Below are 24,693 nucleotides of genomic sequence, written 5' to 3'. Positions count from 1 at the left end.
AATTGTGAGTTTAACACAAAAAGAGTGTAACTTAAAAGTTTGCTCCATAGATCTGTGAGAATTTTTTTTAGTTACTTAATAACAAATAACCTTTTCTAAATAATGTCAGACAACATTTTCCTTACCTAAGAGAAAGAAGACTTAACATTTTTGTGGTTTGGAGTTATGCATTCTTCTGACAGTTCTCAACCTTTATTATGTGCTCAGCATAAGTAATCTTATGATACTTTATGATATACTTATGATACTTTACTGATAAACCAAACTATTTTTCAGTATTCTAATAAAGCTTTATGCCTGTGATTACAGCTTAATTATTGGCAGATATGAACACTTTCCTGATAAGGACAAATATGAAGGCTGGTGGTCTGCCATTTAGCAGTCTTATGGAAATGTGTTGTTATTTTACTAAGTCTATGAGCAGTTATGTGTGAATTTGCCTCTCTATGTGGGAGGAAACCCATGTTGTTCTGCTCATATACTTAAAATTTATGTATGAATTTAATTTATGGGTGGAAAACTTGCAACATTGATACTAATGGAAAACCTGCCTGGGATTTAGTAACAAAGATGAATCATAAGTTGCTCGATTACTATGAGCAGCCCATTCCAAGTAACTACTTGTTCCCTTGATTTGATGTGAATATCATACTTTCCAAGCAACTGAACATGTGCAATGCATGACTGAGTGTGTGCTGGCAGTCATATTTCCAATTCTTCTAAGCATTGCCTTGATTCTTCTAGGCACAATCCCTTGGTATCTGAAGGATTTAAATTAAAATGTATATTTTCCTACTTACGCTTTTCTGTTAGCAACCCTATTTTTTCTCATCTAGCCCTCATCAAGTCCAAAAGAATGATTCATCTTTTTGAACATTGCTTAGTGTGAAGAGGGAGAGCCTCTTCCCAGGTATCTCTGTAATCAAAGGGCACGTAGAGTAAGTAGTTTTCCAAGTCCTACCAACCCAATCCAAGACAGGAGAATCTTCATCATCCTGTTTTGAAGTCCAGCTGAATATCTTCAGCAGCCTATGAAATCAGTGATACGTTAATCCTAGTGATATGCTAACCTTGGTGATGTGCTTATTCTTGTATCTTCTACCCAAATGAAAATCACTGCCCTCTGCAAGGGAGTCCATCCACTGTATCGTGGGTACTATATTTCTGCTCCCATAAGCTTTATTTCCTAGGTTCTTTAAGGAGAGCTGATGCCAAAGATAGGTTTGAAATTTTGCTTTAAGGTAAAAAGAGTAAAATGGGAAGCAACTGTATAAGCAATAACCATAACAGTATTTGATCACAATCTTATTCTACAACATTACCAGCCTAAACAAGCCAACCACTTCTGTCCTTGACAGAGACCAGCGTTTCTGACCTATAAACACAGGAATAATTGTGGTTAGGCAGAGAATGAGAGGATTTTTTTTTCAGCACGTTCTTAAAAAAAAAAATAGTAAAAAAAAAAAATTGAAGCCATTCCCGGTGTTATTGCATCATATGACAAGTGACAGAAGATCACCAATATCATCAAAAACTTAGGATTAAAAATGTTATAATAGATAAAATCACACCTTCAACTGTTACACTGTTTGACTTAGCAAAAGATCTGACTTTGTAATAACCACCAATAAATACCAGTCAGAAACTGTCACTGAGAGAAATGCTTTAAAATCTGTAAGATTCAACATCCAAGTAGTGATTAAGCCAGAAATAACAAATGGCAGTTGTAGTAACCATAAGCCACAAGGACTGAGGCTGCCACTAATGGCAAAAGCTCCCAAAGAGAGAGTTCCAAGATAAAATCAGTTAATTTCACTAACTTGCAACTACTTCTCTTCACCTCTTATCCTTTGGATTACTTACTCCCACAGATCCACAAACAAGGGAACCTGGGCAGGTCTACTACCATAGGCTTCATCTACTACTGCTCCATCCATGAAATCCTCACTAAACCTCAGTCCTTTGTTATGCATCCAGCAAGTTTTCCACAGAGAACAAGAGACTTTCTCCATAGATTCCATAACAGAAAGAGCCCCTTGACCAACAGCCTCCTAACTTTCTGCAGTGTTCCTGGTCTTTATGCCACTGTGACACCTCATGATGGTATCTCCTTGAAGGTTTACAAGAAAAGGACCAAAATTTGAAAAACTGCAATAAACATTTCTGTTCCCCCATGAGAACATCTATGCTTTCACCAGTCTCACCCGTACCAGATTTTTGAACAATGAACATGAAAATAACTCCACAAATAGCCAACCTTTTCATTGGCTTCCTTGAAAAAGAATTTCTAAATAATTATACTATAGCATATCTGACATACACAGGTGAAAATTTTATATGGACTGGAAACTTAGACTTCTTTATTGATTTCTGCCACAAATTCTGTAATTATCAGCTTTCTGCCAAGCCATCTTGTGAGTGTTCCTACATCAGCGTTGCTTTCCTAAATGCTATAATCAGTATCAAAACTGTAACCTAAAACCTGCAGTGTGTAGAAAAATGAGTCCACCTATTTCCATAAAAATCTGTACCAAACTGTTAAAAGATATAATATACAGTCAGAAGACCCTTAATAAGACCTATATTCTGAGCAGAATACTTTGTATGCTCATTTTGGTCATCTAAAGGGGGTTTTTAATCAAAGAAAACACTCCTGTGAAAAGAACCACCCAAATACAGTGTTAGGAAGTACTTGAAAGAACATGCCATTACAGATCCTAAATCCTTAGTTGTTATGTACCTTCAATCCACAGAACTTTTAGAACATCATTACACAGTTACAGCCTATAACAGAAAAAAGATCCTACTTTGAAAAAAAAAATCTCCCTAGAAATACCCATCCTAGTGTTCAAACAGCTTATCAGTAGAAGCAAATGCTGTGCAATACCAAATATACTTAATGGATCAAAAGAGTGTGCCTGAGCATGAAAAGGAAAACTTGCCGAGACATCTCTAAAGTAAAAAATCCCTACAACAGGCCTACTTAATGTCTTTATACTCTATAGCAGCACTTCCAGGCTCATAATATATTTCAAGTGCTTTCATGGTAACTTTGCAAGTGAAACTGAGCCACAAGTATGCCCCTGATTGAATGGTGCAGAAAGTCTGTACGGAACAAAAATTACCTAGGGAAACATTTCTAATGAAACAATTGTTCTGTAATCTCTCAGTCCTGAAACTCACAAAAATGTCTCCAGAAGATGAGAAGAAGAATTTGAATCTCTAATTTTTAAAAAAACTAGCTCTACTAAAAATATGCAGTAATTTTGTTACACACTATAATCTCCTTTAACTTCTCTATGCTTTAGAGGCTATAGCCTACCTGTCCTAGTGTCTCCCCTAAGTACTGTCTTCTGTTTCTCTCCACTTACCTCTCCTGAAATCTCCCTTGCATAGCTTCCATTGTTCTTATAAAGATAGCAGAATTTATGCTCATGTAGTTCTCCTCACTTTGTATTTAGCTTCAAAAGCTGATGCATTTGTTTCAGATCAATCACCCATGTTGTTTCCCATCAACATGCCCCTTATTCATGCTCTTTACCACTTCTTCATCTTCTGCTTCAGTATGTTTTAAGGGAGGGTTCCTAAGCAGGGTTCAGACATCTTTTTCAAAATTACGTATTCACTATTCGCAAATTTTTTTGGGTCTACTACATTATCTTGGCAGTTTGGCGCGACAAATCTTCCATCCCCCATCCCAGTTTGTTTTCGTTTGTAGATTTGATGCCTGAGAGCCTGAGGGTTGAGTTCAGTAACTGAAACATTGTCTCTTTCTCTAGAGGTTAGGTTATGTGATTATTGTGACAGGTTTGAAGTCCTCATGTTCTTTCTCTTCGAATTTCACTAGGTTAACTGTTTGTGAGCCATGCCATGCCCTACATAATTCATCCCTAGACATTCTCTAACATACACAGAAATAATGTCTTGATTCTTTGTGTAGCTGGTATTTCTGCTGACTAGGTTTGCCCAAATTCCACTTGTGAAGACTCCTTGTGTTACTGTGTACCTACTGGGTCACTCACGTGGACCAACCCTTCTTCCCTCTTGTTTCCTACAGCTATTCTTATACTTGGTTATTCATAATAGACACCTTCTGCTGTAGTCCAGTTTTATTATTATATGGGAAGGTACCCCAAACTTGCTAAGTGTTACAAGACATCAAGTTAGTAATTTCCTCACCTTTAATTCTCTGCAGAAGTACTCTTATACTGAGATACCAACATCTCCTGATAAGCAAAGCTATATTTTTTTCTCTAGTACTGAAAGTAAATTCAAGCTGAACTGTTTGTGATAAGTTGGTGTCCTTTGTACCAATACACATAGCATCAAACCTCAAAAGTATGTCAAACTTCTTTTTTCCAAACAGCTTTTGATACTCTGGTTCTGGCTTCTATTTTAAATCTGAAACCTCTTTGCTTTTTGGTGTTTATTACTGCTGAAACCATAGTCACTTGCGTTTGAGAATTCAAACCGAAGCACTGTGCTGCTCTTTGGGCTGTTTTTCTTCTTGCATTCTTTCAGTGCAAGTGAACCACAGGGCATCTGTCTCCCAAAGGTGGTTGTCTTGAGAGCCCATATAGGTTGTTTCCATGGCTCTTGGTGAGATTGTCTATCTATTAAGGACATGGATTATTTACTGTTTCCCCATGTTTTCTTTTTTAATCTAAGGGACCACAAATAATTGTTATCCTTTGATTTCTGCTGACCCAGCCTCCTTATACTACTGTAAAAACCTGAAAAAAACCACATTATTTCAAGACAGCATTATTGTCTGCCGTCCATTGTTAGAGGCACAGCTTTCAACTCAACGTGACATTTCAGGGACTGAACACATTTTATGCAAGTTCACTTATACTGTTTCTCACCACAAACTCTATCAGCCTAACAAAAAAACAGCCTTGAAATCCTGTGAGAGAATTCGGTTTCAGAACATTCTTTTAGTAACTCTTTGTAATGAGACAGGACAACATTTTCAAAACAAGGAAACATCTCTTAGTCAACCTGACTGTTGCATTTTAGAGTAGCTTGAAATGGAAAAGCCAAGCTTACATCTTGCCTATGCCAAGAGATTTACTTCTCTTAGGTTTAAGGAGTCCAGGATTGGACAGAGAGCAATTTTTGACGTATCATTTGTTTGTTTCTAAGGCTAACCAAAGTGTTTTCAAAGGTTTACATGTTTTTCCTCCATGGTTGTTACTCATTTGAAGGTAATTTCTGGTTGTTTGCCTTCTGTTGTACCTCCAAATTGTAGTTGGTTTTATATTCTGGGTTTGTGGTGACTTACTCATGCTGATTCTGGCCTGTTCATATATGAAAACATGTTGTATATGACACTTGTCATGCATTGCTTCCTGAACCACTGCTCTTTTCAGTAAGTACAATGAAATAAAGTTGAGGCTTTTGTAACTTGTGGTTACAATCCAGGCAGAGTTCAAAAATAAGAGCTTTCACTCCAAAGTTCTGGTCGTGTTGTATAATTAGATAGCATTTTAGAGAAAATTACACATTCACTGTCAACTATGTAAGATTCTTTTCCTCCCAGTTATTATACGGTGTTAGTGTGATCTGTTTCTTCTCTTTGCAATTGGAGCACTATATCAGTGTTGAATTAATTTTCCACTAAATATACAGAAAAACTATTTGTGAAATATGTTGTGGTCCTTGGAGATGAAACATACTGTGTAAATGTAAGATGATTTGTTTGTATTAGGCAGAGAAATGATTTTCTAATTCTTTTTTATATTTCTTTTGCTGTGATTCTTAGCACTTGCATTTGGTGAGAAAGGTTTGTTTTTTTCTGTTATAAGATTCCTTCCTTCCTTCCTTCCTTCCTTCCTTCCTTCCTTCCTTCCTTCCTTCCTTCCTTCCTTCCTTCCTTCCTTCCTTCCTTCCTTCCTTCCTTCCTTCCTTCCGCCCTCCCTTCCTTCCGCCCTCCCTTCCTTCCGCCTTCCCTTCCCTTCCCTTCCCTTCCCTTCCCTTCCCTTTTTCCATTTTATTCCCCCACTTTAGTAATTTGAGATATATGGTTTTTCTGTAAAAAGCAAGCTTTTTTTTTTAAAGTCACAAGCTTTGTATTATAAGGCATCTGTTACATTGGAATGCATTTTGAGTTTTTCAGGCATTTGAAATGAATTGGTAGCAAACAGAAGAGAAATATGTGTGTATATATGAGTGGATAGTGAAAACAGTTCCAGTTTAGACATATATCTTAATTATTAAATACTCCAGGTTCTAATATGTTAATATTAGAATTTTATTTGTGGTTGGTTCTCCAGTTTATTTTAAGAATGTTCCTATTTACTATTAAAGCGTAATTCATTTCTGTGAAAAGATTTCTTATAATTCCACAGACAGGTTTCTTATACAGTAAGATTTCAGAATTTCATTATAGTAAATGTTTTTGAAGAGTATTTTTTTAGCTAATTGTGTCTGTCATCTACATATCTGGTGATAATTGATTCCTATGTTTATGATTATTATTACCAAACCATCTATTAACATATCATGAAAACCTGAGTTAGTAAATGAAAGACATTATTTAATTGTGCAGGAAATATTTTGTAAGTATGTATCTACAAAAGAGAATAATAATCTTGAAGCAAATTTTTACAATTAATTTTAAAAAGTCATGATAGTTGCACAAAAGGAAAAGAAGTAGTATTACATAAAAGCACAGAGCAATGAAAATCTGCATTAAATGGTGTGTCTTGATCCCTTAAGTATCCTAGAGATTCTGCTGCTCTTTAGAGAATATTACAATAGAGTACAATGATTTGGGATGTGTGTGTGTGGGGGGGGGGGTATTTGTTTATTTGGGGTTGTTTTGTTTTGGTTTTTTAAATGCTCCTCTGATAATACTCTCCATCTTCTTTTTTTTTTTTTTTTTAATCAAGATGATTTATAAAGTAGGGTAGGGTAATCACTGGCCTATCTGTAGAGGCATCAATATTTAAGATAAAATTTTAATGCAAATCTGAAACCAAATCTTAAGGATGAACTGGGTTAGCCACATGCTTAAATTTTGATTTAATCTTAATGCCTAGCATATATGCTGAGAGTTAAATATAACTTTCCTTTGTGCATATTTACTGCAATCTAAAATAATCAATAGATGTAGATAACTATAAAAGATCACTGCTGTCTCCAGTTATATTTCTGCTTAGTGTTCCTCATATTGCACCACAGATCTGTAATTATGGCACAGTGTAATAATTGTTATAATCTCATCCTTTATACATTACTCCATCAAAAAAGTACCAGTACCACTAATCATGTTAAATGCCAACAATTGCTGCTTGTGTTGGACACACAGATGTTGGTAGTATAGCCAGTGCTAAATACTTGCATTAGAGCATACTCGTATTGTAGTCATGGGATTTTTCTTTTACCTTCAGTGGGTCCAGGAGCTGACAAGGGTGCAAGATGAAAGGAAAGAATGAAAAGGAAAATAGTAAAGAATAAAATTAAGAGGGAGAAAGTTTCAGAGAAAAAAAAAAACAATAGAAAAATATGTCAAATAAAACAAAGTAGACATTCAAAAGGTTAAAGCTATAGGTTGAAAAGGGAATGTTGGCAAAGGTCGGTTAAGAAGAGGTTAGCTGTAGAATTATAAACAAAAAAAAAATGATGTAAAGAAGAGAGAGAAAATAAAATGAGTCAGACAGAAAGTAGGCAAAGTGGAGAGAAATGAAGAGAGAGAAGGAAACTCATCCTGCTGGAGATAGTTTCTCCTGTCACTCACAGGTAAGTATTGCCTCTAGAAAGGTCAGTTCAGGCATTGCCGAATGACAGAAGTGATAGGGGAGAACCACATCATCTGATATAAGGTGAGTAAAATAGGGCTCAAGATGTAATTTTTATCATTGATAGGACAGTGTTTACTTTGACAAATCTATTAATTACCCCTTGAAATTAGTGGGGATTTCTGGTGAATATGACCAACTTTTTTTTTGCCATTTTTGGAGACACAAATTTCTCACACCTAAATGCATGGTATAGCTTATTCTCAAGTGGCCAGAATGTTGAAACTTTAGAAAGCAATTGATATTGAAAGAAGCACTGAATACCAGAATCCTACTTTAGAAATTAGGTAATGTACTTAAGAAATGGTTTGTGAAGTCTTAACTTACTTGAAAACTATCCTTCATAAAACAGATCACATCTTCTATAAAGAAAACACAACATTGTCTTGTTTCAGTGAAGACATTGCTCCTGACTTCAGTACTGTGCCTACAATAGAACTCCTGTTTCAGGTTTTTCTTTCTACGTTTATGCTTCCTTTCATCCTGTAATTGAGTGTTTGGAATTTGAGGTCTGCAGCTTTTTATAGAAATTAGCGCTTGGTAGTGCTGACAGTAACAATAGGAAAAACAAGCAAGTGCCAAGTTATGTATAAAGCTTCAGGATTTAATTTTTGTGGAGGTTAAAGTTGCCATATATTTTTCATCCAGTAGATGATGTTAATAATTATCTCACGTTGCAGCATTTTCCTTGCATAATTGACAGAATAAGTAGTAAATCCTTTAGAGCAGTTTGGTTTGCTCTTTTTGTGTTTGTTATTAGTCACATGAGGTAATGGTGAATTTATAGTTAATTTCCTTTTGCTTGAACAGAACTGCTTTACAGGATAATTTCAGATTATATTAACAAATAGAAAGGGCATGACAGAAAGAAAAGAAAAGAAAGCAGCATGATAAACGTTGTGACCTTCTAGTGAGAAACAGTATGGCATGCATAAAGGACTGCTGCATTTAATGGAGGAGGGGGGAGAAGGAAGTGGGTAATTATTTGTAGCAGTGCTTTTACTGTTGTGGGAATGAGACAGACTAACAGTGGCAGCAGTCATTTTGCTGAATCAAAGTCCATGTTAGTCGCATTATACACTGCCACAAAAGGTTGTTAAGGCTGGTATTAGCATGTACCACTGAGGACATTGGAAGGACTCGATCTGTCACACTAAATCGCCTTCTTGCCCTCAACCATTGAAGTCTCCAGCTCCTCTGACATGTTCTTTCATTAATGGCCTGGCCTTGACAACTGATCCTAATTGCCTCTGAACCGCACTTCATGTATTATTGGTGTCTGCCTGCCTTGGTTCATGTCAACAAGCCGCAGCAAGCACAGGGTGTGCCCGGTGCCTTTTGCTGAAATGATGCTCACATAGTCATTTACCTCTGAGGGTTTGGGTCTCACTGGGAATGAAGTATAAAGCTAAAGATCTTCCTGTCTCTTCTTAGTAATACTTTAATGTGGATCTGTGCTACGTACTTATTAGGCATGTACAAAGACTCAGTAAAGCATCGAGCCAATTATGCAAGATTCCATTAAAGCATGGACCATAAATGCAAAATAAAACTTGTCTGCATTTTAGTTACTGTGTTTGTTTATTCATTCTGAAAAGCTTATTCAAGTAGAAAGTATGGCTTACACTTCATTTTTCATAAATAAGAATTCTGTTCTAATTTAAACTAATAGTAGAAAAGAAATATTATCTGTAATATTGACAGAGTTCCTGTAGATTGAAATGTTCTGGCTATATAAATAGGTAGGAAAAGGATCTGGTTAGCTGAGATATAAATTAAAGCAAAACCTATTTAAAAATCTTAATGTTCTCTACTTTTTAATGAAACAGCTTCATAAATATATTTATTAATATTTCTGAGAATGTTTTTAAAACATACATTTAATTTCATAAAGCAATACATCTTTTCTTGATTCTAAACCCTTTTAATTTTCAGTGCTGCGGATTGTAAAAACTGTGATACATTTTAGTTCTCCTTCTGCGGTATGCACTGTATTTTTGCTGTGAAGTGTTATTTTTAAATCTGTAATGACATATCTGCCTGCCCCAAACATTTATATATTTTAAGCATGGCTATGATTTAAAACTTGTATCATTTCATACAAGATTTTCTATGATTACCTCAGTCATTCAGAAGACTGAATAATTTGAATGGGGAGCCTTTTAAGCATGCAAGTTCTACCAGTGATAATAAAAAATAAATCACAGAAGCTCTTTGGTGCTAGGTATCATTTAGCCTAATCTAGACAGTGACATTTGGGCCACTAACAGCATAATCATAGTTATTGCTACAAATTGCTCCATGTTTGAGTTTTAATGTTATAAGTAAATTATGCCACAGGATAAAATATATGCTTCTTTGGGAATTAAACATGTTTATTTCAGCAATGTGGATGTGGAATACTAGATAGATGGAAAGTTTCTTTCATGTAGTAATACTGCCACCTTCTGAGCCAGTGAAGAATGATTCAGAGATGTAGCTGTTTTCTGTCCTGGGGACTTTCTGAAGGGTGTTTTGCAGGTTGGTTGTTTGCTTTGAGTCAGCAGCATAACTCGCAAAGTCAAAAGTGCTTGAGACCAGAAATTGCCTGAAAACTATTGCTGAAATTGTTTAAAATCCACTCTGGGAGGTAATTTAACTTTTCATGGAGATTGCACTCCTATTGTGAAAGTCTGGCAGACTAGAAGAAATAGGCAGAAAAAGTCTATGGGGAAAATTTAGTTAAAAATGCTTTTCTAAAGATGTAATACCACTGAAGTCCAGAAACAAAAATCATTCTTATTCTCTCTACTCCGTCAAAAGACTGATCCTGAGTTAATTCTGGTGCAAGAATTACATAGGAGGAAAGGTTGCTCAGTGGTTTTAGGGCAGAGGTGGCCACAGCTGGGATTAGAAGATGAAGGGGATTGCGAATGTTCTTTCACCATCATTCATTCAGACAACGTGCCCTTCAGCAGAACAGCAAGCCCTTCTGATTTTCTCGAATTAGGAAGATTAGCATGAAGCGCATAATGCGGGATGATGGAATTTGTCATAATTTGCATTGTCCTGGAAAGATTCAGTTTGATAGACCGATGCATCTCAGAGCATGTCATGTCCCACGGGCAGGTCATGGAGGAAGCTTGGCAGAAATAATTTCGCGATATGTGCATCAGTTGTAAATGCCTCATAACCAATTTGTCAAAAAAGAAAAAAAAAAATATAAAAAAATTGGAGGTCAGGAGAGTTGAAGGAGGTGGGCATTTGCCCAAACACACATGAAACTTAGATATGGTAACGGTAAATTAGACTTGTGTCATTTTGGAATAAGGCATGATTACATGCAATAAATGAACACATTGACTAGATACTTGACAGGTTACTGGTACAATTTTTGTTTCTACAGCATGTAAGGAAGGTAGATCTGCCACTAATTGCATTACTAAGTTTATTTATGAAAATTCCTTACAGAAATTATCAGACACAAGAGCTTCAGGATCAGTGTTCTGAGCGATTGCTTCTGACCTTGATAATGTTCCCGAACTGCAGATAGAAAAGGATAATCAGCATGTAGTTGACAAAACGGACATGACAGTGTTACTTATATGCTGCGGCATTTCTGGAAATAGGCATGTAGAATTCAGACAGGCAAGGGGAACACACTTATTTACAGTAGCATAGCAAGAAGAAAAGGTCCAATGTCATGAATTGACGATGGTTTATTTATGGACCATCTGACAATGAAGCAACAGTCTTTGGTATTTAGAAATCTCTTCTGCCCAAGAACATTATAACTAGTGCTCATAGGTTATGTTATTTATCATTTCAATATCTGGTTCTACTTGAGGAAGACATTTTGCAATGTCTCCTTTATTTGTCTCTCTTTATATATTTCAAACAACAGATTAATGCCGGTGGTTCAGTAACACTGATCTTTTGTGACAGTTGAGCATTTGCGAGTTGAGGGTCTAATAACAAAATCAAAATAAAAAAGGGAAAAATAAAAAGGAAATTGTCACTTCTAAGGACCTACTTTACTGTCCATGGGATTCAAATAGTTCTTATCTGAGGTTGATCATCGGGCTGCTGTCTTTCAGATGGTTATTATTGTAGGATTCTGATTTTTGAAAACTGAATTACCTTTGGGTGCAACTCAATATAAATAAATCTTCAACCACCCACTATGTGGAATCAAGATACGCGTGAAACTAATAGTACTGCAGTACTGTAATGTGATTAAGTGTGTTGGTGTGGGGTTTTTGGAAGAAAGTGTTTATAGGGTTCTGCATAAAAAGCATGTTTTAATAATGTCAGCCCAAACCATTCAAAATTATTTTTTGTCTGCAGAATAGTAGCTCTGTGTGAGTGAGGTTCTGTGAGTTCTTGATCTCTTTCTTTTCCATACTTTACAACTTTGATTAAGTTTTCAGACAAATTGCTATGGCAATGAAAGATCATAATTGATGAGTGGTACCATTGAAGAAAAATATGATTTCTGTAACAAGATTCCTACATTTTGTCTACAGGTTACAAAAAACAAATGAGAATTTTATTGAACTGGAACCCCAGATCCTATATTATTTAGTATTGCACTGCACAGAACAATCTTTAGAAGCCAGAGTGTGTTTTTATTACTTTGCTGGGTGTTATATGCTGGTTGAATTGTTTAAATGACAGAATAAAAAATCTTCACATCTCTATATTTAAAGGTTGATTAATATTTTATTCTTAAAATATGGTCTGGTAACTTTTGAGAGAAAAGCAACAAGTGTTCAGATTTTCTGTAATTTCTTTACTGATGTTTCTCAGAAAATGTTTTGCACTGCCTGCTCCACTTGACTTCGGTCATATGGCTTGACTTTGAGTTCTGAGGGTGATTGTTGATGAGTGAACAACTTTTATTTAGTAAGTAATCTTTAAAAACCTCAAGGAAAAGAATCACGTTTAATAATCTTTTCCTATGTGACTTAATTATAGAATGTAGAAATACAACATCTGGTGATATGAGAGCAGAGCTCAGAACGTACAGAACGGATTGAAAAATGTTATAGCTTTGAAACTTTCCATTTACCATTACTGTTTAACTATTTGTATTAATTTAATATTGATAAAAAATTTCAATCAATATTTTTACATTGGGCCTCTTTGTAAAGTTTACTTCCAGTATCTGGTGATAGATTTAAAACATATCCAAGAGGATTCCCTTTTCTGATAACAGGAACTATGTAAATTACTTAAATTATTATATGCTCTATAGATGATCTTTTGTTAAGAACATGTCCAGTGAAGGATGCATCTATGGAAGTATACAAGATACAGGTGATACAACTTCTTAGGTAAAGTTTTCTCCATATTCGCCCTTTCTGATCGAAAGAGTTCATTTACCACTTTTTGTAGGGTCCATGTTGTATCACCATAGAATTTAGTAGTTTATTATGTTTGGTAGAATTCACGCATTTCCTTTTTGTGTTACCTTTGGGAAGAGGCAGTAAGAAGCATGAGATATTTGGTGTCAGTGTCATTCAAATGAAAAAGTAAATAAAAATGCTGACATAAAGTATATTGTGTCTTAAGAACATATTTTTCTAGATAATAATTAATATACTTTGTGGGAAGATACTCAAAATCTAATTGCTTTCTGTGAAACCACATCCTATTAAAACCACTAATGTGAAAGAAATGAAGTTATATTGTTTAAAAAGAAGGAGAGGAGGCTGTAAGAGGAAAACTGGGGGGGATTTTCTAGATTTATAAGGATTTCAGAGAGAACAACACATACTCCAAAGTGGTTCTTCTTTTCTGTTTTTCCATTACCTTTTTCCATGCATTTCTTTCTTATCTTTCACATTTGGAAATCTGCAGAGAAATTAATGGAGAAAATACTTTGTGCATGCATATTGTGTTGTTCTTTGAAAATTACTTTGCTCCAAAGGGATTTTGTCCATTGACTGTCAGTGACTTCCAATGTAGTTTATGAGCATGTATGAAAAAACCCACAATTTTGTTTTTCCAGTCATTCATGTCACAGGTTCAGTCTAAGAATTGATGGTTGATCTATGATGTTCTTTGTATTCTCGTGGTTCTTAACTAAAAAGATTCTTCAGATTTGATTCTGCTACAATAGGCACATATATATCCCTATCTCCTTCAGATTCGTTGGAGCTTTCTATGTAGTTTTGAACTTCTGAATGAAGAATTAATCTGAAGACTATGAAAATCCCTTGTCTGAAGGCAGAAATTGGAATAGTCTGGAGTGTTAACATCCTGAGTAGCTGTGCCAGTCACCCAAGTCAGGAGAAGTATGGAAGACAAGAGAACGAAAAGTATGTAGAGAGAGATAAGTCTTTCTGATATTCATCTGGAGATAGATGGGTATTTTACTGGACTTCATGTTCCTGACCAGTGAGACACTGGGTTTGATCCTTTGAGAATCAAATATTTTATCTTTCTGTAAAAACAGAGTAGTGCAAAACAGGCCCAGTGCCAGGATAAAGTACAATCTTGATTACTTGTTCTGACAGGGGGATGTAAATCTGAAACCTCATGACGTCATATAATAAGCCACTATTTCAAGGAAACAATTTATATAAACAATAACTGTTTTCTGCCCTGCAATTACATAACTACTATAAAACACCAGAGAGAACCTAAATATTGAAGTAACTTTCTTTCTTGGACATTCATAACTAAAGCATCTTTTTAAAAATTCTCCTAGGCTATTTGTGAGTTCTCTAGAAATTTAGCATAACAGTTTATAAAGTTCTATTGCTGTAGCTCTTAGACTTAATAAAATGGGAGGAGGCACTCATTTCCTTTTTGTTAGACACAGAAGAAACATATAGTAAAGTCAGACTCTGCTTTACAAAGAGTTTTTCCTCTGCATCTTGTTTTCAGTTGGTCTGTAAAAATGGGAAAAGGATTGAGGGAAGAAGAAATAGGGATGAAGAATATCATTTGTATGTAAGACAGAGTCAACATGGTACTTTGACTACATTACGGTAAAACTATTTAGAGAATCTGGAGTGGAAAGATACAGTCTGTAGATTGGAAATTGAGTTGGAGCACATCTGTACTGCACTTCCCCAGCTAAATTGTACTGTGCTCCGTCTTGGCATTTCAGCTACTTCTGTATTGCATTGTTCTGAGAAAGTGAGAGGAATGGGAAAGAATAAAACAGAAAAGATTAGCATTGGAAGGAACAGCAAATGGCCAAGGAAAACAGGATGAAACTATTGTTTGCGACTGAGAATGTCTAAAACACGTTCACATGTGGGATGGAGCTGTGAATTATGCCACGAATTGTCCTTCTCATGTGCATGTCTGTACAGATATTTCACAGAATCACAGAATGGCTGAGGTTGGAAGGGATCTCTAGAGGTTATATTGTCCAACCTCCCTGCTCAAGCAGGGCCACCCAGAGCAGGTTGCACCGGCTCTGTCCAGGTGACTTTTGAATACCTCCAAGAATGGACACTCCACAACCTCTTTGAACAACCTGTGCCAGTGCTTAGTCGCCTTCACACTAAAAAGTATTTCCTGATGTTCAGAGGGAACCTTCCATGTTTCAGTTTGTGCCCATCACCTTTGGTCCTGTCACTGGGCACCACTAAGAGGAGCCTAACTTGGTTCTCTTTGCAGCCTCCCTTCAATTATTCATATATCCAAATGAGATGCCCTCCCTGAGCCTTCTCTCAAAGCAAAACAGTCCAAGTTCTTTCAGCCTTTTCTAGTAGGTGAAATGCTCCTGTCTCTTAATCATCTTAGTGGCCCTTCATTGAAAACTCTGTCTCTTGTATTGGGGAGCCCAGAACTGGACAACAGCACTCCAGGTGTGGCCACACCAGAGCTGAGTAAAGAGGAAGGATCAACCTCCCTTGGCCTGCGGGCAACAATCCTCTGAATACAGCCTCGGATACCATCACTCTCTGTGCTGCAAAGGCACATTGCTGGTCTTTTTCTACAAAGCTGCTTTCCAGCCAGCTGGTCCCCAGCAAGAGTTTGTTCCTCCCAGGTGCAGGACTTTCAGCTTCTCATTGTTGAACATTGTGAGGTGCCTATCAGCCCATGTCTCCAGAGATAGCTCTGGATGGCAGCACAACTCTCTGGTGTATCAGCCACACCTTCCTGTTTTGTATCATCTGCAGACTCGTAAAGGGTATGCTTTGCCCCATCTTACAGATTATGAATGAAGATGTTGAACAGGATTGGACCCAATGTTGACTCTCGAGGTACGCTGCATATTACTGGCCATCTGTGAGACTTTGTGCCACTGAGCTACACCCTCTGGCCCTGTTTTTTGCACCATTTTTCAGCCCCCCTCACTGTCTGCTCAGCCGTCCCATACATCAACAGCTTCTCTATGAGGGTGTTGCGGCAGACAGTGACAAAGGGCTTACCGAAGTCCAGATAGACAATATCCACTGGGTAATCTACCAATCTACCATCATAGAAACCTGGTCTATATGACTATCTTCTGATTCAGTTCTTCTCCAGCTCTTTCCTGTGTGAGGTGCTTTCTAACTGAGTGTGCCTGGAGGGGGTGTCTGGGTGCCAGCAACTAGAGTCAGTCCATGGTTCGGGGTGTCTGTGTGCCTGGGTGGGTGCCTGCAGAGACACTAGTGAGTGAAACCAAGGGCATCTTTGGGTGTGTGCACGTGTGCAGGTGCATGTCTGTTTGTGAGTGTGGGGTCTGCAGCAGCACCTGGAGTGGGGCAGTAGCTTCAAGGGTTCATATATGCAGGTGGTAGCAACTGAGTAGACTGGGAACCAGGGGCAGCTGCTGGGCAGACCACGTGCCTGAGCCTGCCTTCCAGAAGGATCCATATTGTACATAAGTGTATATTTATATTCTTACAAATGCACCTTCATCTTGCTCAACCAGAGAGGGGAGTGGGATGAGGCTTTTGGTGTTGTCTCTGATGTGGGTGCTCTGTGTCCGTGACCGCATTGATTGGTGTGATTGGCCGCGTGTATCATCTGTATGTATGTGGTGCATATGCATGATCTGTGTGCACATACCCACCAGGAATAAGCTCTCAGCCGCACTGTAGGTTGGGTCTGGGCTGTGGAGCTGGGGCAGCCTCTCTCTTGGGCTGTTGGGTTCAGCACAGTTTCCCCTGTCTAATTAGAATTCTGAACTATAGTAAAAAGGAAAGAAAAACACAAAGATAGAAGGAAAAAAAAGAAAAAAAAAAAAGTAGAAGGGAAGTAAAACAATGCAAAAGTGTAGGAAAACTATTTAGTTACATTTATATTATTATATGAGGCCTTTACAAACTTTAATATGCTCATTTCCACATTACTATTTTTGCAATTTGTGAAAAGTAAGGAATCTGCCCAGAGTAGCGAGCAATGCAAAGTGTCCCTTTCCCGCATTCTCAAACAAAATAGGAAAAAGAAATGGAACAATGTAGCTGTGGGATATAGCAGAAAGTTTTCAACACTTAACTTGTTTAAGTAAAGAGTACGAACTTAGTGCAAGAAGTAAACTGAGTGAAGTCCTATAGATGTGTTTTTGATGTAATATCTCAGAGTTTGGAGAAAAATATCAAGTATTGCCAAGATTTAATTTGCCACCATTTTAATAAAGCTGTTTTTTTTCAGAATTTGAATATTTTTCTTAAATTTAAAAATGCGAATGAAATTTCCAGAAAAAAATAGGTTTTAATTTATTCTTATATAATGGTCAAGCCATAAAATTAATTTCTTAAGTGTTTGTTTTCTCAAGAAGAATGTTGCAGAATATTAAGATGTCAAGCATACTTGCAGACATCTCATTTACTGAATCAAAACTGTTCTGAAAAATACTTGATATAGGGCATGCAAGACTGTAATTTGAAATGAGAGTAAGGTGAGGAAGCAGGAGAGAGCTGTGGATGAGCAAGACCTCCAGTATGACTGCTGGGGTTTTCCCTTCCCGAGAGGAAAGACCAGAGTGGATTAAAGATGAGCAGGTTCCAAGTGATTAGTTCAGTTTATTACATTCTCAGCAGAAACCCCCTATGTCTGAGAGCTTCCCCAGCCTTCTCTCCTGTTCAGAGTATTGAAAAGTTAATTACTGTAATTTACAAAAAGTATATATAATGTCTCAATACAAGTAAATCATGGAGGTGGGTCTGAAACACTGCTAGTCTGCCTTGTCACCTCACCACCACTTTTGCCATTCTTCTTTGCTTTAGCTTTATACTGTATGACTGCTCACAATTCAGTCATTTTGTATGCTAAGCAGGAAATATGGCTGTTCATAATATTTGCCTTACACACAATTTTTATTCCTGTGTTTATATTTTTTTCCCTTCAGATTATATAAAATTATTCTCTTTGCAAAAAAATTAACTGCCTTCATAATTTAACTAGTATTCAGGAGACCTCAGCATGACAGTACTTTAAAATAGAAATCCTTTATTTTGAGTATACTGGTAGTTAACTAACTGTATTTTCATATTAAATTGTAGTTCATAATGTTTTCTGTTTTTCTGAGTTCTGCATTTCTCCATTGGAGTTGCTGTCTGCTGAGCCATTGTGGAATTTGGTCATAGGTTAGGGAGACTCAAAACTTTAGAAACATGTGTATATAATGAAGCTATTGAGATTTTCAGAAATTGTAATTTTATATAACATTTGAATAACTGTGACAGTAGTTATTGTGGTCATATATTTTTCATTTTATTCATCATCAATACATCTGCACTTCTGGATATTGAATGGTATTAGATAACAAAATTCTGCTCTAAGTTACTCTTATCTAAGTAAATTTAGAGTGAAACTTTGGTCTGTTACATGCCAGTTATGGCATGACAGAGCATTGGTAGGGTAAGAAATTTACCCAAGGTATGAGAATCTTTTAGTGACTACAATTATTATTTGCTATGAGGTGCTAATAATATGCATGAAGTGTCACCTTGGAAATACTACCGTTGCATATGTAAAAACAGTCTAGAGAATGCTGGGATACAAAAACTGAATGTAGCTATTACAAGATTCAGGGGGATGGAAATATAAGGAACCAATGCTGGGTAAAATGCTGGTGTTTATTTGTTTCGTACTGATCTTTTAGCTTTACTAGGGTATATTCTTGTGTGATATGCTAATTCCGTTTAAACTGAAAGATTATAACGGTAATTACAAATGTAGCAAATTAAGTGAGATGTGTTCAGGATTTTTATTTACTTAATTTTTATTGTCTAAACAGATTTTTCAATTAAATGCAGTAAGTATGCTTGAAGGTCAAGTTGAAGGCAACCCCTTGAAAAGAATTTAAAATAACTTTAAATAAAGCTGAAGAACTACTATTGTGGACAGAGTTCTTATGAAATAGGGAAGACTTACAGTAGAAGTGTCAGTTTGCTATGTATGTTTTGTAGGCTTGATATGTGTTTCTATGGTGAACATGTCTGAGATGTGAATATTGACAAGTGTGTTTCAAGTTTCTACTCGGGCTAAGCTGCCAGATGTCTGGAGATGTATAAATACAGAGTGAAATTTATGGACAGAAGAATGTGAAGTGAAACAAGTTTAAAATGTTAGGCCTATTTCTGCAACTTCCTTTTTCTCTTCGCACCGCCCCCCCCGCCCCCCCTCCCCATTCAACCATATAATTTTCTATTGTAATGATATTTTTTATTTGCCTGCTTATGTTCCGTTTTTCAGTTATTACATATTTGGCTCTGAAGGCATTTAATTTTAAGTGGCTAGTTACAAAAAATAATCAGGTGGTTACTAAGGTTGTTAAGTATTATTAGTCCTCTAATTTAATTAGAAGTTCTGTATACATCTTCCAGTTCTCATCCTGCGTCTCTGCTTATTTTAAGCATATAACACCAAACTGAAAATTGAATCAAAGGAAGTAATTTGTTTCATCTCTTTACTGTGCTTTAAAACACCATGCATATAAATAACAGCTGCAAATCACAGTCTGTTCTTCCAGCTTCCTGCAGTTTACACTGACTTGCATAGATTTCTGAAATTTATACCAGTCTGTGAATCACTGTAAAGTTCTATCCAGAGCCTTCTGAAGATTCAGAGGAATTTCACATAGGAAACCAACTCTTCTTTCCTTAGCAATTTAGGACCTGGGATTGTTCTGAATTGTTTATGACAAGATTGTTTTCTCAACAAAAATGCATTTAGCTTTTAAGGGTTTAATAATAGCTCTAAAATGAGAAATCTCAGTTATGTTTTTCTTTCAGATTTATCTTTTCACATTTGTGGGTCCCATTTCTCTCCCAGAAGACTTAAAATATTCTCTTATAAGGTTGTAGTTTTTCTGATAGCCACACATATGCTATTTGATTTAAGATTTTGATTGTGAATATGTGTTGATGCAACTGTGGCCCTCAAAAAAAGGCAGTGAAAAGATAGTAATTTAAATGCTAAAGAAAGAGATTAGTTTCAGCTGTAGTGGTAAAAGATATGGCCTTTAAAATACATTAACAATATAAACAGTAGATGGAAGATCCACAAAGATACTGTTTTTAACCTGCACTTTGAAAAGCTACTCATGGTTAGGGAAAACCCTTTACTCTGGCTTCCAGATCAGATGCTTATATAAGTATAATAATTAGGTATAACAAGCTTTAAAAAATTATCATAGTTGTATTCTGTTTTTCAGCAGCAGTATACTGAAAGATTTGGATCTTTCTGAATTATTTAAAATATTTTAAAGACATATATTGGTTTTTTATTATGGATGAGGTATACAAATGTAAGATTTACTTAAAATCATAGTTTTAACTGATGTAGTAGTTAATATATTAATATGTATCATTTCAAGTGTGTGTTTGCAATTAAAATATTTTATTAGTTTGAAAGAGATTCCTCATAGCACTCACTTAAAACAAGAGAAACTCCTGCTGTAGGTATAGATGGAGGTGAAACCTCCCTGTGGCACTGTGCTAGGTGATGTGTACTGTTGTAATTTTTGTTCCATTGTCCATGACCGTTTCAGTTTTTTGTCCCAGTTGGAAAAGCAACTGTACCAAAGGCAGTGTTGCTCTGTGGAATTGAATCATGGGACTGAGAGCTCAGAAACTGTACAGATTTCTCCAGTTTGCTATCTTGTGTGAACGAAGACACTTATGTATTGTGACATTACTGTGGCACAAGACACAGAGTTAGAGAACTCATAGTTTGCAGGTCCTGTTATCACTTAGCTGTGGGGAATGTCCAGAGATGTTTAGCATGGGCAGGTCTGATGCATATGTATGAGCAAAGCTTTAAGTACTGAGGGAAAATTACAATGAAAACTTACACTCTCTTAGGGCTTCAAGCAGGAATTTTTGGTGTAATCTTTTATTTAGAGATCTAATTTCTGCTAAAGGCACCCTTGAGATATACACTTGCCAACAATATCATGTGCATTTTCATAGGTTAATATTGTGTATTGTATATGTGATGGATTCTAAACCTTACATACCAGGAGGTTCAAACTGATAGGAACTGATGTTATTTATGGGGTGGCATTTTAGCACTTCCAAGTGTTTTAGGCCGCATGAGCAGTGCAATAGTATATCACAGAGATCATGCTGTCAGGTCGATTAATTGTTCAAGAGGCACTTGGATATTGCAAGGCTTGGGGCTTTATCATTACAGGACTTTTTGTTTACTCCTACTGTGATCCTAGAAAAAAGTTTTAGAACCAGTCAGTTACGTCTTATTCAAGCAGGGCGACTGCTCTCCCTGTGCATAACAATTTTGACTTAACTGTGATATTTCAGAAGACTGCACTGTAGTAGCCTGTCAGCTGCAATGCAAATGACTCGGCTGTCCTGGAGACTAAACTCTGCTGTCCCACTCGAATAACTTCAAGCTTTACTGACAGAGTCACTTCTAGGAGCTCTGGGTGATGCTGTGTATGTTTGTAAATAAATGTTGTGTTTACGTCTCCAGAGCTATATACCCTTCAGAAACAACTTCCTGACTATTAAATCCTTACTGTGGATTAAAATGCTTTTTAATAAACTTGGATAAATTACAATTAAATAAATATTTTTGAGGATGAAAGCAACATGCATGAAAACAATAATCTGATTAGGAGCACATGGTGTTACTATTGCTGGACTATGTTATACATCTATATGCATTTTTTTTACTGATAATTCAGACAGGCTGGACTAAAAGTTATAAAGCATATTGGTCCAGGTGGGATGTGAAAGGTGGAAAGCTCTTGTGATGCTCACTGAAAAGTGGCTGAATATCTGTTTCACACACAAGACTTCCTTTATAGACCTGGTCAAATTGTTTAATTGTACTAAGTCTTAGTTCTTTATCTGCAAATTAGTATTGCATTGCTCTCATTGTTCATTTTTCTTTCTGTGGAGTCTCAGAACTCTGGAATAGTGCCTGTTTGTATGCACGAGGAATGACTAATACTGTAATTCACTCTCTTGTTACTTGTGTAGCTTCAGCACTAGAGAAAATGATGCTTCTGTCTTTTCTGAATAGAGTTCCTGTCTGGAGGGAGCAGGGTCATCTTTCCTCATCTTAGTCTCCAGACACCTGCCAATTCCATACTCTTTGAAATGAGTGAACTAAGATCCATTAGGGAGGCCAGTGGAACCCAGCAGTACTCCCTGCTCTTCCTGGTTTAGACTGTCAGGTGAATGAAATGAGGCATGGTGCTCCCTTTGTCAGGAGAATGACGAAAGTGCTGTGTGAATGGGTCAGGGAAGGTGCAACTACCAGAACATGAGAGATCCCTGTTCAGGAGACCATTCAAAGCTGAGTACTATGTAGTGGATGAGAGAAGAAAACATAGATTTAGCTATATAGCACTTTTTAAAAGCAAAGAAACCAACCCTGTAATAAGCAAAACATCTGTTTGCTATATGAAAGAGGGTTCCCACATAAAATGCAGATGTGATTATGTAAATAAAAAATGAACTCTAATAATAGATGTATAAGAGGTTATAAAGAAAGTTGTACAGTGCATGACTTGTGAGAATAGGTTGCTTTTGAGTTTTAAGTGACAAAATCAATATAGAATTTTAACTTACACATTTAGAGTGTAGGGTGTAATTGTGTATCTGAGTTTGGAGGAAACTTCCGAACTGCAGTGTTATGAAATTGTTTTGCTCGTGTGTAGTATGTTTCTCCCACAGACAAAAATCAGTAGCTGTTTCTACCACATGTCATCACAAATGGCTTTTCCCACAGGTGTTCCTTTAAGCTGTTACTGCATTGCAGTAAGCCCCACCAATGTCATTTGACTATTCAGAAAAATTGAAATTTTCGTATAATTTCTAGATTTGCATTTTCTTCCTGCTTTCCCTTTTTATTTTTATTTGCAATCTTTATTACTTACTTACGATGTCTTGACCTACCAGGCTGGATCACCTTCTCATACTTTACCTTGTTCAGGTCACTGTAGCACTTGAAAGTCTTCCTGTTGTCTCTATATACTTCATTTTTTGAATGAAATTACTTTAACCTATAACCAGAATATACGTCATATATATAGTGCTGATAGTATTCTTATGTTTATTTGTATGTATGTATACAAACACAAATACTGCAGAGGGACAGACTTGATTCTTAAATGTCTCAAGGTGGACTATGGATTGTTTGTCTGTGGGCTTCCAGATGAAAATCCTCAGTTATTGAGAGCCTCAGTACAGATGTCTATAAGAATTCAAAGAGCTTCTGTTCAGCTTATTGTGAAGAAGGCTTGAGAAGTCTAAGGCTAAAATTCTGAAACATTTGGAGTCGAATAAGTAACCTACGCACCTTATTGCTGGAGTACTTTTAGTATACAGGAAATAGTAGTTTTCACATTAGTGACTCTCAGTCTAAAAAGGCAGGGGTTTGCATTTCAAAATAGAGTGTTAAAATGTTGCAAAGCAACTAAATGGTTCAACACTAAAACAAGTCGCGGGCACTGTGGAATGATACTGGAAATAAAATTATTACCTAGCGCATCCAGATACTATGTAGGCCTCATTAGTTATGAGATACAGGTTAAAAGCAGGAAATTGCATTTTTGCACCATGGTTTTTGCCATATACTTATTTTAGACTGAAATAGTAAACCAGTTGTTTCCTGGGGTTTTTTATTTCTGAGCTCTGTTGTTGTTGTTGTTGCATCATTGGTATTTTATTCCTGACAGGGAGGTAGTAAACTTTTAAAGAACTATATGCTTTACCTTTATTAAAAAAAAAAAAAAGTGTACAGTTATTCTATAGTTTTGCTTTGTAACAGCTAGAATATAAGTTGGTTGAATGAGGCATTGTAAATTACATGGCATGCTTGGTTGTATGGAAGAAAAACAACAGACTGATTCAGTTGAAATCTAATGTTTGTATTTAATATATTTAGTGGTAATTACAGTATTTAGGTTCATCCATATTTTACTGGTCAGGACAGACAAACCCAACACCTCTGTGATAGAAAGAAACACTCTCAGCTTGTAGAGAAGAAAGAAGCCCTCTTCGTTGTCTGAGCAATCTTGGGTTGATCAGAGCTGATCGAGCAGATCAATCCCACTCTGGAATCTGTAACATGCTAGTCTTCTACAGCAATCTAATTTCATGGCAGTAAAAGTCATTAATATATCAAATTAAGAAATTGCAATGACATTCCTGCTTTGGAAAATTGGGCATTAAAATCCCTGAATTGTTAGTAAGATTTTTCTCTCATTAAGGGCCAACCTGAGAACTGCTTCTATCAAGGTCAAATGCCCAGTAAACAAGACTGGCAATGTTGAGACTAATCCACCAGCAAAAGAGGCTTCTGTTTACTTCTCTGCATACGTGCCAGTTCCCAGCTTCTGTGGCAAGGGAGTAATTTTAATAATGACAATTGAACAGGATGGGATTCCCGCGAAGGCTGGTATGACTGTAGTAAGTAATAAATTAGCACTAACTGCAACTGTATTACTCAAAAATGTTTGATTTATTTTTTGTCACGTTGGGGTCAT

The 24,693-nt window shown here is 36.4% G+C and overlaps 1 protein-coding gene across 5 annotated transcripts in view; it reads left to right on the top strand.

Moving 5' to 3' along the window:
* Window positions 1-24,693, top strand: part of DPH6 (diphthamine biosynthesis 6) — a 200,734-nt gene that overhangs the window by 95,252 nt on the left and 80,789 nt on the right. The window contains exon 13 of one of the 5 annotated variants that reach the window (XM_082057969.1): window positions 24,418-24,492. The exons of the other annotated variants lie outside the window; for them this stretch is intronic. Coding sequence (XP_081914095.1) covers window positions 24,418-24,480 — 63 coding nt within the window. The 3' untranslated portion in view covers window positions 24,481-24,492. Of the gene's footprint in view, window positions 1-24,417; window positions 24,493-24,693 lie in introns of those variants that run through there. 5 annotated transcript variants of the gene reach the window in all.

This window comes from Streptopelia decaocto (genome assembly GCF_964273445.1).
Source record: "Streptopelia decaocto genome assembly, chromosome: 7".
NCBI lineage: Eukaryota > Metazoa > Chordata > Aves > Columbiformes > Columbidae > Streptopelia > Streptopelia decaocto.
This window is presented reverse-complemented; position numbering and strand designations above follow the sequence as displayed.